The following is a 15,711-nucleotide window of genomic DNA, read 5'->3' as shown; positions in this document are numbered from 1 at the left end:
ACAAATGCAAATCTGTTGCAATGGGTGCACAGTTTGATAACACTGTGAATATTTAACATTTTAAAAGCTGCCATTCCTGGCATACTGGTAGCATTTACGAGCCATCTGCTCTCGTTACCCAGTCCTTCAGTCACAACTATCTTTCCTGGGTACTAGGTAGATTCGCGGATAAATTAGTATACACGTAGCCAGCTTCTGTAATCAAAGCAAGTGAATGAATGTTGTGTTCTCATGACACCAAAGAAGACCTGGATTAGTTAATTTCTAGCAAGAATAACCTTTCCCTCCTACCTCCAAGCCCATCCCTAAAAAATAAATTACCCCCCCCCCCATTCAGCCTGCTTCGATGGCAATGGAATAGAGACACAGTCCTTCCCAAGACATCCCAGCCTTGACTGAAAAATACAGGAATTCTAAGCCGTTTATTTCTCCTCTGCATTCCCCCCGCCCTCGGGAATCCCTAGCAGTCTTTTCTCCCCTATTCCCACCCTTGCAGTGGTCTGCTCCTTTTCATAAGTGACAGCGGAAGTCTGGGTGGAGGAACCGCCCACTTCCTCTTTGGAGTTAGGTGAGTGCGTGGCAGGAAAGGCGGAGCCAAGTTAGCTAAACCTTGCGCGCTTGTGGGTGGGGTGAGTGCAGGCGGTGGTTGCTTGCTGCAGTCGGCTTGCGTGGGAGTGAGCTTTGTGGTTGAGAACATCTGTTTCGTTGCTACAAAGACTGTTGACGTTTGTGGCGTCTGCAGCTGCACCCTGTAAAGGTAGAGATAGTTGCGCTCAGCAGAGACTACAGACATCCTTCTTAGGATTGCTGTAGACTCTGCACCTAGCAGGAGACATGCCTAGGGGACGGAAGAGTAGGCGCCGTCGCAACGCTAGGGCTGCAGAAGAGAACCGCAATAATCGTAAGATCCAGGCCTCAGAAACCTCTGAGACTCGGGTGGCAGCCTCTGAGGTCCCGAACACCTCCGGGGACGAACTAAACGGCCCTGAGGAAGACCCGACCACTCCGGAGGAGACGTCCACCACTCCTGAGGAAGCCTCAAGCTCTGCTCAAGCTCAAAAGCCCTCCGTAGCCCGGAGCAATTTTCAGGGAACCAAGAAAAGTCTCCTGATGTCCATATTAGCTCTCATCTTCATCATGGGCAACAGCGCCAAGGAGGCCCTGGTCTGGAAAGTGCTGGGGAAGTTGGGGATGCAGCCTGGCCGGCAGCACAGCATCTTTGGAGATCCAAAGAAGGTCGTCACGGAAGAATTTGTGCGTAGAGGGTACCTGATTTATAAGCCGGTGCCTCGTAGCAGTCCCGTGGAGTATGAGTTCTTCTGGGGACCTAGAGCACATGTGGAATCAAGCAAGCTGAAAGTCATGCATTTTGTGGCGAGAGTGCGCAACCGATGCTCCAAGGACTGGCCGTGTAATTACGACTGGGATTCAGACGATGATGCAGAAGTTGAGGCTATCCTCAATTCAGGTGCAGGGGGTTACTCTGTGCCTTAGGTAAATTTGGGAAAAACCCTCGGGGGGATTTGGAAAGAGCAACAAAGGTACCCCAAGGATTAGATAACCTGGGTCCCGAGTTGTAAATGCCTGGGAAGGGGGATATTTGATTGTATTTGATATTTGTGATAAGTGCTAATGTTTAACTTGCAAAAAGGAGAGTTTGCTTTGGATATTGTAAAATTTTATTCGTTTTAATACATGAGGTTGATTAAGGTCACACTATGTTTAAAATATAACTGAAGCAAGAGGGTTTTTTTTTCCTTCATTGAGATTTAGTATAATAGTATTGCTAATGTTATAAAATGAAGTCTTACTGTCATATTCAGTGATCTAGTAATTTATATCATGGAAATAGGGTGTTATTTTAAAGTTTGAAATATGCAGAAAAGGTAAAAGGACAGGGGATTTGGTTTGTACTTGGCCTTTCTGAAAGCCATTGTGTCTGCTGTAGTGTAAGAAGACCGATATTTACTTTGATTTTGCTTAGTTACTACAGAATATAGAAAAAAAATAAAAGCATAATGACAAGGACACCTTGTTCATTTATTAAGTAAACATTAGTTATGTGTAAGATGCCAGTGCAGATTCTGGGGATATTCCTTAGCACACAGCCATCAATTTTAAAGAATTTTCTAGGTTACATGGACAGACAAATATGTAAATTGTGGTAAATGTGTAATAGGGAGCAAGCATGGCATGCCATGAAAACGTAGAAAACGTTATGTGGCTGATGGGGTGGGAAAGAGAAAGATCTTGGGTGCTGTGAAAATCCAAGATAATTTTAAGTAAACTTGTGGGAAATTGAAAGGGACATCAGAGCACAGTATGAAAATATTTGTATTAGGCAATTTTTTGATATTTAACCCAGCACAAGGGTGGGGACATTGGCAAGAGGAAAGGAACATCATAGGATGCTGTGGAAATGGAAAATACTCTGAAATCAGCTTGAGATAAGAAAGGTTGAAGGAGAAAAGACATTGTAATATACTGCAGAATCTAAAAAGACGAGACAGAAAATTCCTGGTGAGATGAAAACCTTAAGTCTGAAATAATAATGGAGATGAGGAAGGGAGTAAATATGGAGACACTAAAGGCAGCATGGGCCTTAAGGGGAAAAAGCAAATTCTTCACCGAGCTATTAAGATTAGATCAAGGGGAGTCAAGAGAAAAGAAAATGGAGTGGGGAAGAGGTGAGCAAGGGCTAGACTGACAAAAGTTGGGAGTTCCAGTTGATTTTGATGAGAATGAAAATGATTAATAATAATAGTAATCCTGGAATAAGAAAAAGGATTTCCCCCCAAAGCATAAGTTCTTAGATGAGCCAGAAATAAGGTTCAATCTGTGTAAGGTAACTTGGCACTTCTCTCAGCTAGATTTTGTTAGTGTGCACAGATTGTTTCTAAAGTACGTAGGGTTATGTGTGGGGGTGAGGATGTACATGTGTATGCATGCCCATGCACAGGAGGGTGGGGTATCTCTGAGAGTTAAGACTCTTAACTTTCCTCTGGTCTCAGTGTAGTGAGTCCAGATTGTATTAAGTCATGTGGCATCAGGTTTCTTTCCACCTCCAGGAGATGTCACACTTTCTTACCTCATCGTACTAAGGATCTCAGTGCTGTCTAATCCATTCTAACACCAGGAGCTTCTGAACCCTTTTCTTCTGAGGGGCTTCTTCCCCCGGCAGCATATCAGGAGCTGTGGAGTCCTGTCACATTCTTAGCAACTCTGGTCAACCACAAAGCTTACCACATTTGTTCCTAGAGTCCAAACCTGTATGGCCTAAGTCCTAGTAGAAGGAATACCAAGAAAGGGAGTCTCACCTAGACTTATGGGCCTCACAGGGAACAGCGGCTACCTCACATAAAAGAGTCAGCAGGGTACATTCTTTCTCTGCCTCCAGTCTCAACTTGCTTCCAACTGTGTGCAAGGTAAAGTCACTGGGGCCAAGATAGGCTAGTAAGTGACTTTCTAGCAAAGGTCCAGGGTCCCATAAACATCAGCATGAAAGCTGAGGGTTCAAGCAAAAGTAGGAACTATGACCCTGCTCAGCAGGTCCACTTTCATTCCTCAGGCAAGACATTAGCGAAGGCCTTCTATGATTTAGGCAGTATGATGGCTACTGAGGCTGTAAAAATTCAAAGACATGTTGCTTGAGCTGGATGGGGGAGCATGTTTGCCAATACCATCTCCAGGGGTAGTGGGTTGTGAGTTTGAGGTTCAGATTACTAAGTAAGTGTCCTGCCTAGAGCCACAGGGATGGCAAGTGATAGATCCTAGACCCCTATGACCTTTCCCTGCAAGTCCAGAATGCTTTCCCACAGGGCAAGCTGGTGTTGTCTCTGTCAACTAAAGCACTCTCAGGTGTATGTGTTCAACAGAAATGTGTGAGGTCAGTGGGACCGGTCTTAGTTACTCAAGTGCAGCTTCCAACTCTTTTGGGAAGTAGGGCAACTTAATTCATCCCCTTTTACAGAAAGGGGCTCAAAGAAGTCATTCAGTTTCAGGTCAGTCAGCTGGCAAGGGAAAGGGCCCGCAAAGCGAAGATTTATTGAACATCTCTTCTGTACTAAAGGCTTGCCACATATTTCTGCTAGGGCAGTAAGACTACTCCCCATTTCACAGGAAGTGCCACCTAGTTCAAGAGAAGAAATAATAACCTTCCCAAACCCATGTTTTCTTGAGTTCTGGTGGAAATAATCAGCCAAATAAAATGGTTGTTTTCAGGCTTGGGCCAAGAAGCTTCATTCAGCTGGAGAACCAGTAGAAGCCAGTATAAGACCAGAGAAAGTGGGCATAAACCTCAAGTTGCACTATAAAAGACATGACTTGGAATCCTGAAAGCTTCAGGCAGGAGGCTCCACAGGGATGTACAAAAAGTTCACTTCTTGACTTGGAAGTTTCCTGTGTCTCATTACCCCTAGTCCTACAACACACTATATTGGTACTACAAAGAGTTAACCTTTATTTCATTGGGTAAAGGCTGAACAAGGGCAGGATTTCTTGTGGCTGTGAAATAAATGACAGGGCTGAGGGAGAGGCAGGGAAAAGGGGCTCTGGAAAATGGCTAAGAAAAAGAAAATATTCATTATTTCATTTACATAAATTTTTTTAAACTATTTTTACATCATTCTTCATTTTGTGCCTTTTTCTATCTCGAATGTAATCCCTGTGAACTTCCCACCATCAATTCACTTGTGTGCCATCACCATAGTCCCGTGCATCTTTCCCACCCCATTTTTGATCCCATTCCCCACGCCACCCCCATAAAATGTCTCTGGTATATAGTTGTTCATTGTTTTTCATTTTTTCTTTATTACAATTGCTTTTTTTTTTCCTTTCCCCCTATCCCTTATGCTCCTGCTATTAGTGAAATCATCCAGTATTTTTCTTTTTCTATCTGGCTTATTTCACTAAGCATGATCCCTTCTAGCTCCATCCATGTTGCTGCAAAAGGCATGACTTTATCTTTTTTGATTGCTGAGTAACACTCCATTGTGTACATGTACCACATCTTTTAATTAAATCCAGTCATCTACTTTTGGGCATTTAGATTGATGCTATGTCTTCCCTGTTGTATCATTTGCATAAATTGCTTGAGCTTTGAGCAATATCCAGATGGGACATAAAATGTGAGCCTCTTGCTATGTAAATCTGCAAATTTAACTGGCCACAGCCCAGCAGAATTTCCACAAAACGAATAGAAAAGCTGCAGCTTTCCTTGCCAGAATGCCTCTGATTGAATGGATTGAGTTAGTGGGTCCTAGGACACTTTAGTTACTTAAGGAGCTCAGGGACAGAGAGCGTGAAACTCCCCAATGCATAGCAATAAGAGCTGCTGCCAATTCTTGAATATCTAAATTGTACCAGGCACTTGGATGGCTGTGTTCATGCACTGTCTAACTTTTGCAACAGTACAGTAAGGTAGGGCCCACCAGGCCAAGTTTATAAAAATATACTCAGGGTCAAATACAAAAAGTAAGTGGCTAGAGTCACCTGGTAGTCAGTGACAATCTTGGGCTGGCCATGTCTAAAACCCACACTGTTTTATTAAAACAACAAACTTGGAGCTCCATCCAGCCTTGGGGAAATCTTCTGTCTTCAAACTCTACCACAACCCAGGGTGAGATGAACATTCTGGGGTAGGGCAAGGAGACATAAGAAAATAAAGTTATATAAGTAATTTAAGATGTCACTTTATTCTGATTTGTTGCAGTCCCGATGGTCAAAGCATCTTTGAGGGGTTGCTCCCTGTAGAATGAATATATTGACTTCCAAGACAAGTCCATATCCATGGCATATGTTATTCAGAAATATTTCCATGCTGACCACGCAATCAATCCTCAAGTCCTAGGTCCTAGCTACCATGGAGTGAACCAACCAAATACTATCTTTTCTAGAACTGCAACATTGCTTACTGCTGCTGTTTCCAATCCAGAAGTCATAATGAATGGGTGGGCAAACTCTTCCTTTAAGCAGAATGCCTGGGCTAAACTCTTTCTTTAAGCAGAATGCCTGGGCTAATTATTTCCTTTGGAAATCTGGAATTCTATGCTTCTAGCATAGAATTCACAGACAGCAAGCGGTAGGTATCTACCTATGCAAAAATACAGGCTAGAGGGTTACTCCTTGTCCTAGTGTTGTGACTGTGACCTCAGCAACATGTACAGAGTGAAGCCACGCCATGGTGAAAGCAGATATGGATTCTGTCTGAGTTCACATTCGTCCCCGTGGGGTAGGTAGCTGTCAGGATCCCTCTGTTTCCTTCCTTTGGCAGAAGCATAGAATTCCAGGTTTCCAAAGGAAATAATTTTGAAGTTATAGTGGTAATAGGGAAGGGAGATTGGTGTGAAGATTTTCGGAGACCTGTTTACAGGTTATTCTAGGGCTTGTAAGCCATGAAACACTTAAACATCACAGAGCTGATGGAATTTCTTTGCAATCTGTGTGAGGGTTGACAACAGAGGTGTCAGTTCAGTCAAAGCCATAAAGAAGAATAACTCTAGAACAATCCAGGGTTTGGAGAGCAGGATTTGGTGAGGAAAAGTGGACTGCAATCATATCCTGCTTGCTCATCAGTTAATAGGTACAAAGCTCACACAGGGTGGTTTAGAGGGGTAGCTAGAACCCATGAACAGCTAGTGAAGATCAGTTCTTGACTGGTCAGCATCTACCTGGGCCTATATTATATTGAATGTTGTGATTATCTAACAATTCATCCTCTTATTCCTTCAACACATAGGTCCATTTGTGACAGTCACAGTTCCATGGGATACATGTGAATATATATGAACAAATGGCAAGGTCCCTTGCACAGACTTTTAAAATAAAAAAATCATACAGTACTTTAGAAAGTAATAAGTAATTTAGTTGGGGGGGAGTGGATTGGTTATAAGCTCAACTAGAGTAGGGTAAGGCAGATTAGAAATAGCAAGATAGAAATGGAGTATTAAATTCAAAACTAAATGGGGGTCAGGCTATCCCTCTTTGGAGGGGTGACATTTGAGAAAAGAAATGAAAGAGGTGATTTATAAAGGACATATTCAGATAGAAGGATCAGTTAGTACAAAGTTTTCAAAGCTGAGGAGTGCTAGGCATGTTTGAGGAAAGTTGGAGGAGCAGGCATGGAGTGAGCAAAAAGGACTAGAGTAGATGGTAAGGTCAGAGGGATTTACAGAATCCCACATTATGTAGGTCCTAGTAGACTATTTTAAGGAACCTGGTTCTTGCTTGTAGTGAAATATGGTGGGCAGGAGGAGGGAAGCAGTGAGGTGAGCAGAGGAGTAACACAACTGTTACTAACTTACTTTTTTAACTGATCGCTTCTGCTACAGCCTGCACTGGATGTATAGTGAAAATAGGCGTGTGTGAGAATAGAGAGACCAGGTAGCAAGCAATGATAATGAGTCAAGATAGAGATGATGTTGGGTGGGATTATCCTGGTAACGGTAGGTAATGGTGAGAATTGCTCAGTTTCTGGATATATCCAAAGGTTGACCTAATAAAATTCCTCGTCGTTTGGCTGTGGAGTGTTACAAGGGTTAAGTCTGACTCCATAGATATTTGTCAGAGCAACCTGTAGAATGGAATGGCTGAACTGATATGGGGGATGTTGGGACAGTTGATAGTAGGGTAAGATATCAGAAATTCAGTTCTGAGCGTGTTGAATTAGGATAGCACTTTGAGGGCCTCTCTGGCAGCCTAGAGTTTAAGTCTCAATGCTATCACCATTATAGCCAGGGAGCTAACCAACATATGGTGCAACAGACCTGCCCTGTCTTACTTGCTGCTCACCTTAGTGGGCTCTTTCAATAAATCCATCTGTTCTGCTCCCCACTTTGGTGAATCCTTCACACCCTGCACCTCTGGCCTACACCCCAGTTCTACGAAAAGGAAAAAAAGATAGCTCTTTAACATTCATCTGTATCGACAAGTCAGACATTTGGCCGAAAGTCTGTGCCTAAGACGTACAGATGGCTTTCAAAAGTCATGAGACTATATGAGGTCTGGTTAGGGGTAAGTGTACATAAAGAAAAGCAGAAGAGCATGAACAGGGCTCTGCAGGATAGATTAGTGATTAGAGAAGATGCCATCTGCAGAGACTGAGAAACTGTAAACAGAGATAGAGAATGAGTGCAGTCTGGAAGCAAGGTGTGTCAAGGGAGGGGCAGTGGTTAACTATGTTCAAAGTGTTGATATCAGGTAAAAAAAAAAAAGGCGTGAGAATAAACCACTGGACTTCACAATGCACGCATTCCAGGTGTCCTTGAATAGAACATAGAATTGGAACCTGCTATGGATGGTTTAAGAGAGGGTAGGAGGGGAGGAGTCAGTGAGTGTAGTGAAGTCTTGAAAGGACTCTTTTGGCAAAGAGAAGAAAAGAAACCTGGCTGCATCTAATGGGGACAAGGGAGTCAGAAGAATATCTCAGATGGAAGAAACAGCATTGCGCTGAAAGGAAGTGCTCAGTGGAGAGGAGTAAAATTGACAGGATGGGAGGGGGCACAGAAAGAATTGTTGGAAAACTAGCTATGAGTAGGCAGGACACTTGGACCATACATAAAGAGGAGGGCTAGAGCATACACAAGCAATTTCAAATCATGTAATTACTCTTATGGGTAGAAGGCAGTTAAACTTTCTAACACCCATGAACTTCTCTAGCGAGCTTTCTATTTGTTGAGTCTCCTTATCTGCTGAATATGTATTATGTGCCAGGCCCATTTCAGAGCACCACAGTAACATTTAATACTCCAACCCCTTTTATTTTGTAAGCAGAGATGTACTGCACAGGATGGCCAAATGGATTAACTAAGGTCCCTTAGGAATCAGTTGGATGAGTAAAGTTTTGAGCTCAGTCTGGCTCAAACCTTCTGCAAGTCACAGTTTGAATTAGTCTTGGGGCCCCTTTACACTGATAACGTGCTTCCCCACAATAGCTGCTTAAAATGACCATACCATAGTCAGTGTGTCTGGGCATGTGTCTCAATTTCCAATAAGACACTGCTGCTTCAGTGGTGGTGTCTGTTATGATTCTGGGGCTGAGTGCCAGAGCCCTGTGATCTTGACTTGCTTTAGACCCCTCCTCTGAAGGCTGGCTCAGCTCCAGCCACAGAACTGCCCTTTCATTGTTTTTTAGAATACCCTTACTACCTGAAGGCCTGTGGTGTGACCAAAGAAAGACCCCTTGAGGACATTGACAGCTCTGATCAAACTAAAAGGCTACTGTGCCATTTGGGACACTGGCCCTTGGACTGATGGTATACACACACACACACACACACACACAAGCATGCATCTAGGCTGTTTTTTCTCCTTGGGGTTTTTTTATAGTCAGCTTCATTCTTTCATCTTCCCACGCCCTACTAACTTGTCTGGTAAAAGATAACCTCTGATATGACACCAAGGAGTGAGCCTCATGGAAACTAGAGTCCCACTTACAAGGTAAGCCTGAGTGAGATCAGGTAAGATTTTCACAATTTTCACAGGTTATAGAGTCCTATCCCCAGAGAAGAATAGCCATGAGACACTGAGAATGAGAACAGACTCTGTGGGAAGAAAGGAAGAGGAAGAAGAGATGGGGGTGGGGCAATCAGAGACCCAGATTTGAAGGGTTTCTTATTTTATAGATGAGATCCTCCAGGGCACACATACATCCATCTTCTATCTATGTCAGTAGCTCTGACCCAGAAACAATGATTAAGGCCTTTAGGTGCCCATTCTTGTGAAAATAAATATTTAGTATCGTTGTATTCTGGTTTCTCATGCTTGGAACTGTATACTGTTCTGAGATTAGCTTCTCTGAAATGCTCCCCTGTCATGCTGCAGAGGCTGCAATAAAGCTGCTGTCAAGCTGGTCCTGAAGCATCATCAGCCCATATGATAATGTGAGATGGAGACAGTCACCAGGATTGTGTAGTTAATATTTGTGAAGTCTTTATAAGATGAACAAGTGATAGGCAACACTGGAGCAATCTTTGAGGTAAATGATGCAAGAGGCAATATCCCATAACCAAGGAGTTTATTCAATAGCTTGGGGACCTAGTTGGGTTTTCTAACCTGTGTCAGCCTCCATGTATACCACCAAAACATGAATAATGCCTCCTGCTTTATAGATATGCGATGGAAAATAATTAAGTTTTTCTCATGGAAAACAAATCAGCTTATCTTCACAAGGTCCCCAGACTGCTGATTCCCAAACTACCTGGTTAAAAAAAAAAAAAAAGTATCTGTTTTTGTTTTCTTTTTGTCAATCCATCATTCATTGATCAATACATTTGTATAATGGAAGGTATATGAAATAATTGCAAAAAGAACAATGGCAGCGACACACAAAATACAAGTCCCAATTTCTTTACAACATCATAGTGACTCATCATAAATTCTAGAGAATTCTAAACATGTTCTATCAAATTATGTTCTCACTGCACATCTTCTCTTATGAGAAGCAGCAAGTGTTCACAGACTGCCTTTTTGTCTGTTCTCTGGCATAGTGCCTGACCCATCAAAGACATTCAGCCAGTGGTTGCTATTGCAAGGGGATTATTACAAAATATGTTTTTTTTTTATAATGAAGGACATTAAATAACACGAAGTTGCAAGTACAAGGAGGAAATACCAAATCATTCAACAGATGACAGGTGTCAAGAGAGTTGTGTGGATAGGAAGCACTACAGAAGTTCAAGAAGACATCATAGTGCCCGAAACTGATGGTGAGCCCATGCTCAAGAAAGAATAGAACTTATTTTGCAGCTTTTTGTATTTATGACAGTAAGAAGGATTTATGCACACTACTCACATTTCTTTAAACTCTGAAAGTATAAAGAGGTTGGGAAATATTTATCTTTAATCCTACCATTCAGAGAGTAATTATTTGTGCTAGTATTTGTGTGTATACTTTCAATGTGTAGTCAAGAAGATGATAATGATGATAGCTCTAATAAAGGTGATAAAGAATTGAATAGCAACTATGGATATATGAAATGTGTATGTGAATGTGTATATGTATATTTGCTCAACATACTCATGCATTTGTAAACATGTTTTTTTTTTGTACATAGATAAAAAGAATTACCTTGATTCAGGGTCCCCTCTAGTAGCATCATTGACTTCATCAGACTCCTCTGCGAAGTTTCCCATAGCTTTCGTGACTTGGATCCCAAAATGATGACACAAATTGCTGTCAACACCTTTCTTTTCAGCAAGCATAGTGTCCAGAAAGCAATTTTGAAGACCTTGAGAGAGCTTCAGAATCTGGGATGACAATTCTTGTAATGTAGACAGTATCTTCAAGCAGCTGATATATTTCCCAGGTCAGGTATCTGAGTCAAGCTGAATTCTGTGCAGAGGTACATGGCATTGAAGAATCCCTAACAACCCTCATCTCCTTTCCTACAATCAGGTTTACCTATAAACAAGTCCTCAGTCTCCAACACAGTGTACCACACAATTGGAAAGTCTAAAACCCTGACATAGCAGTGTACAGCACATACACACAGATATTTGTATACTTACAGATATACATTTTGGTGCATTGTTGAGGAGAAACTGCCTATTTGGGGAAACAACAGTTTTAAAAACTGAAACTGCCCAGGATAGTTCAGAGGAACAGGCTGATCCCAAGCTCTGGTCACCCCAGGATTTTTGTAGAGTGTCCTCTCCACCTTGAGGTTATACAGAACAAAATTGTTTTCCTCAAAGGAAAGAGCAAAAGCAAGTACCAAAAACAAGAAGCTTCAAACATAGGATGTAACCTCTTTGTCCGAGGCTAATTATCAAAGTCACCCCATACATCAACCAAGGCTGGTGAAGTGGATGAACATCTCAGCCGCACAGACCCTAGTACTCGGCTTTGGAGATTAGTCCAAATAAATTTGACCCCCAGGCTCAGGTAAGTGGAGGTGGCATCACAATCCAACATTTTCTTGAAAATCAGTTCTTGTTTCTTCTCATCCTCTGACAAAGACCACCCTCTCCACATGCTCTCTCCCGTGCACCGTGACTACAGCCCATCCTATTATCCACTGCCCCTGAGGATCTTTCCCCTGGATCTTTCCACTGTTTCTCACACCCTAGTCACTCAAACAGCTTACATATCCAGTATACCAAGGGCCAGTCCAGCACCTTCAACTTACTACTGGGGGACTATCTCACCATCCCTTATTTTATATACTCCTGTGACTCTTCTCACCTAACAGGTCTTCCTGTTTCACCTACCCCAGCTTTCACTCTCAACTCATTGATGGTGGAGTTCTGGCAGGCATATTCTGAGACTCAAAAGTGATAAAGTAAGTCTCCTTCCCTCAGCAGGTGACATCTCCATTTTGCCTTCCAGGTTAGGCAGAAAGACATCAACGTCTTACCAAAGGTGTTCATATATACAGACAACTACCTCATGCATGTTTCTAGGTGGCACATCATCCCAATTTTCATTTCTGACAGTATGTGTGCCTGTAGACTTACATTCTCATAGACACAGACATAGACCCAGGTGTACACTTACAACTGGGTGCCCACTAACCATATGTACATCCCTCTGCACCCACAACTGTATATACCTAAACATCCTTCACATGTGCCATGCACAAACAAATACACACACGCTAGAAAAAGTCTCAAAATGGCATATAACACCCAGAAATATATGTAAATACACATATACACACACATGCCTAGAAGTCAATACACATTACAAAAACAGGTACACAGAACAAGGCAAACACACAGACAAATGAGAAGGGTGAAATAAATTATGAAATAAATTATGTCCAAAAGTATCCACATTTGAGAAAGAAAAAGTTTAAAGTTGCATTTCTAAAATCTATAATAGACAAGCTTAATGTTCTGATAGGTTTTCTCTCTGTTTCTGTTTGTCTCTGTCTCTCTCACACACATAAACACACACCTTCCACAGATAGTGGAAGAAAAGTTATAGTATGGTAGAAAAGTTGAGGGTGTGTTGTAAAGTTTCCAAGTCCTGAGCAGCAGCAGTTATCCCTTGAACCCTATGGCACAGAAGAACTCAACTACTGGCATCCAGCCTAAATAGCTCCAAACTCAGAGACATGTTACCCTGCTTCTTGGTTCCTTCTATTTACAGTTTCCTGTTCCATTTTGCTGTGAAGCCCTTGCCATACCTTACACAAACACTTCTATGACTCCCATGGAATGTAAATGCAGGGAGAAAGAAGATGCATCTGCTGTTCCTCCAAACAATAATGAAAAGAATTTCACCTCAGAAAGAGGACATAGGATAGATGTGCAGGGGTGATGAAGAAATAACAAAGAACCTACATGCCAGGACAGGCAAAAGGAGATCAGTATGCAAGACAACAAACATGTATCTGTGAGAAAGTAAAGCAGTGAGAAGAAATGTAATCCTTCCATGTGACCCTGAACTGCCAACAGGGTGAAGATACCCCAGAACACTCAAGGGGTCTCCCAGCATCCCCATTTTCCCTCTGGTTCTATAAAATCAGAATTACTCCCTGTGAAATGGCATTGGAACCTTTAATATAAAACCTAGGACCTGTAACTACGAAGTATATAGAGTGAAAACACCTGAAGAATGTCATTACCAGAGAACTTCAATGCTGGGCCCCAATGATGCAGCTCACGCTGCTGCCGCAGAGAGGGAATGGTTCCTTCTTCCCCTCCCTATGAGACTGATTCCCCCGACTCCCCTCCCCCCATCCAATGGGAGTTCAATGTGCTGCCACAGGCTGGGGTTGGGGCTGCCCAGGACAGACCCTGAGACCCAAGGACAAGGTAAGCATGACACCCAATATTCTCTCCCAGGTTTCTATGTGTATGTGATATTGACACATAGAATCAGGACCTAGGTACTTTTCCATTCCCAACAAAGCTTGGGTCAGTGATAAAACTATGTGAGAACAAAGGAAGTAGATTTTGAAAAATGTCCCTATATTATCAATTTTAAGAAAATTGTCAGAATTGGGCATTCCAGGAGAGCGAGGGGAATGTAGCTAGAGCAGACATTCAGTGAGATCTCTATGCTAGGAGTCTCCTCTACGTAGCTCATATCGGCACCTATCTGAAAACAGTTCTCTGAGCAGAGCTGGCAACAGAGTGGAAATGGAAAGCAGTGGGAGATTTTAGTGAGATGCCCTATATTGCCACACCACGAACCCATTTTTGTGTATCGCTTTGTTGGAGGGGGAACAAAGTCAAAACTCCCATTTGTCTCTGATCTATGTTGCCTGATGATTTGATTTTTACGTTGTTATAGTTACTTTTTTTCTGATTCCTTTTTCTGTTTTCTCTACATTCCTCCTAGAAGTGAGACCATTTAATCTTTTCTTTTTTCTTTCTGGCTTATTTAATTGAGCATAATCCCTTCCAGCTCCACCCGTGTTGCTATGAAGGGCAGGGAGGAGAGGTAAAAGGACCAGAACAGGGGTGGGAAGAGCACAAGTGACTATGATGATGCTGCACAGGTGAGTTGCTGGTGGGAACCTCATGGGGAAACCAGACATTGTACAAAAGGAAAGGATGACTTAATGAATTTTTTTTTTTAAGTCACGGTTGTGGCTGCTAGACACCATTGGGGCTGTTGTGTCTTTTCTAAGGTATAGAAATCAAATCTTGACTGGCTGCTACAAGATGTCTCCGCTATTCCCATCCCCATCTCTGATAGACTATAGAGAGTATTGATGTATTGATATATTAATATGGCTATGGATAAGACATGACTACATTCCCCTGTCCCGTGTGGAATAAAGTGTGGGCCTTGCTGCCAATGAGATATCTGCACAGCAGGAACAAGCATTGGATAAATCTGATGTTATTTTGCTTGAGAAGGCAGGATATGGGCTGCTCATTATCAGACCAGTGGAGTTGAGCAGAAGGTCACGAGGTGTGGCATTAACTCATTAGACTAGTGGGTAAGAAGTAGGAGCTCCATAACTGTAAAAACATGATTAAATGAACAAAGGTAATTGTCTTTCATTCTTCTTGATAAACACTTTTTTTTTAAATAAGAGTACACACAAACACACACACATACACAAAAACACCCCCTTGACATGAAGACCCTAGTTTAGGATCATCAACTTTACCAATCCTCAGGGCTTTTTCTACTATACTACTTATATCCCTGAGATAAATGGCATATGCAATCAGAATTTGATTTCCTCACATTTACTGAACTGTGTAAAAGTGCACAAAACTTTTACTTCTTCGAGTCTTAGCATTCCTAACATAACATATAACATATAACAATGACAATAAATATACATCAAGATGGTCAGGAAAATTAAATGAGGCACAGGGCATACACATGTTTTGTAAAGTGCACAGGGAAGAGGGAGATAAAAAGACATTATGATTCTTGTTACTGTGAAATATAGTAACAGAAAAATATAGTAATAGATGGGGACAGTTTACTGTAAAGCCGATTACAGTCCCACTAATGTGGGAATCAATGTGTCCTGTCTGATTCCTGTAGAATATACTAGTGTAAGGCCAAATGATAATTCCAGGGCCAATCCTGTCATCATTTTACTAGAATGCTAGTGCCATGTGATCAGGTGACTAGAATGATGTCTTGTGCATATTAAGCAGTCAAAATCAAGAGCTATGTAAGTGAATAAGTTTTTTTTGAGCATGTAGTTGAAATATGTCAATGATAGTGACTATAAAACTTTCAAATTATTGAGGTACTCCTAAAAGGAAAGCAGTTGAAATACAGTATTACCTCAC

At 42.0% G+C, this 15,711-nt stretch overlaps 1 protein-coding gene across 1 annotated transcript; it reads left to right on the top strand.

Annotated features, from left to right (window-relative positions):
• The first annotated feature begins 590 nt into the window (after nt 1-590).
• LOC101632238 (melanoma-associated antigen H1) lies at nt 591-2,020 on the top strand. Its single transcript, XM_004695321.2, has one exon. The coding sequence runs from the start codon at nt 835-837 to the stop codon at nt 1,492-1,494; it is 660 nt and encodes a 219-aa protein (XP_004695378.1). The 5' UTR covers nt 591-834; the 3' UTR covers nt 1,495-2,020.
• The last annotated feature ends 13,691 nt before the right edge of the window (nt 2,021-15,711 follow it).

This window comes from Condylura cristata, unplaced genomic scaffold (assembly GCF_000260355.1).
Source record: "Condylura cristata isolate star-nosed mole 26May11 unplaced genomic scaffold, ConCri1.0 scaffold00059, whole genome shotgun sequence".
NCBI lineage: Eukaryota > Metazoa > Chordata > Mammalia > Eulipotyphla > Talpidae > Condylura > Condylura cristata.
Note: the sequence above shows the minus strand (reverse complement) of the source record. Positions and strands in the feature narration are given on the sequence as shown.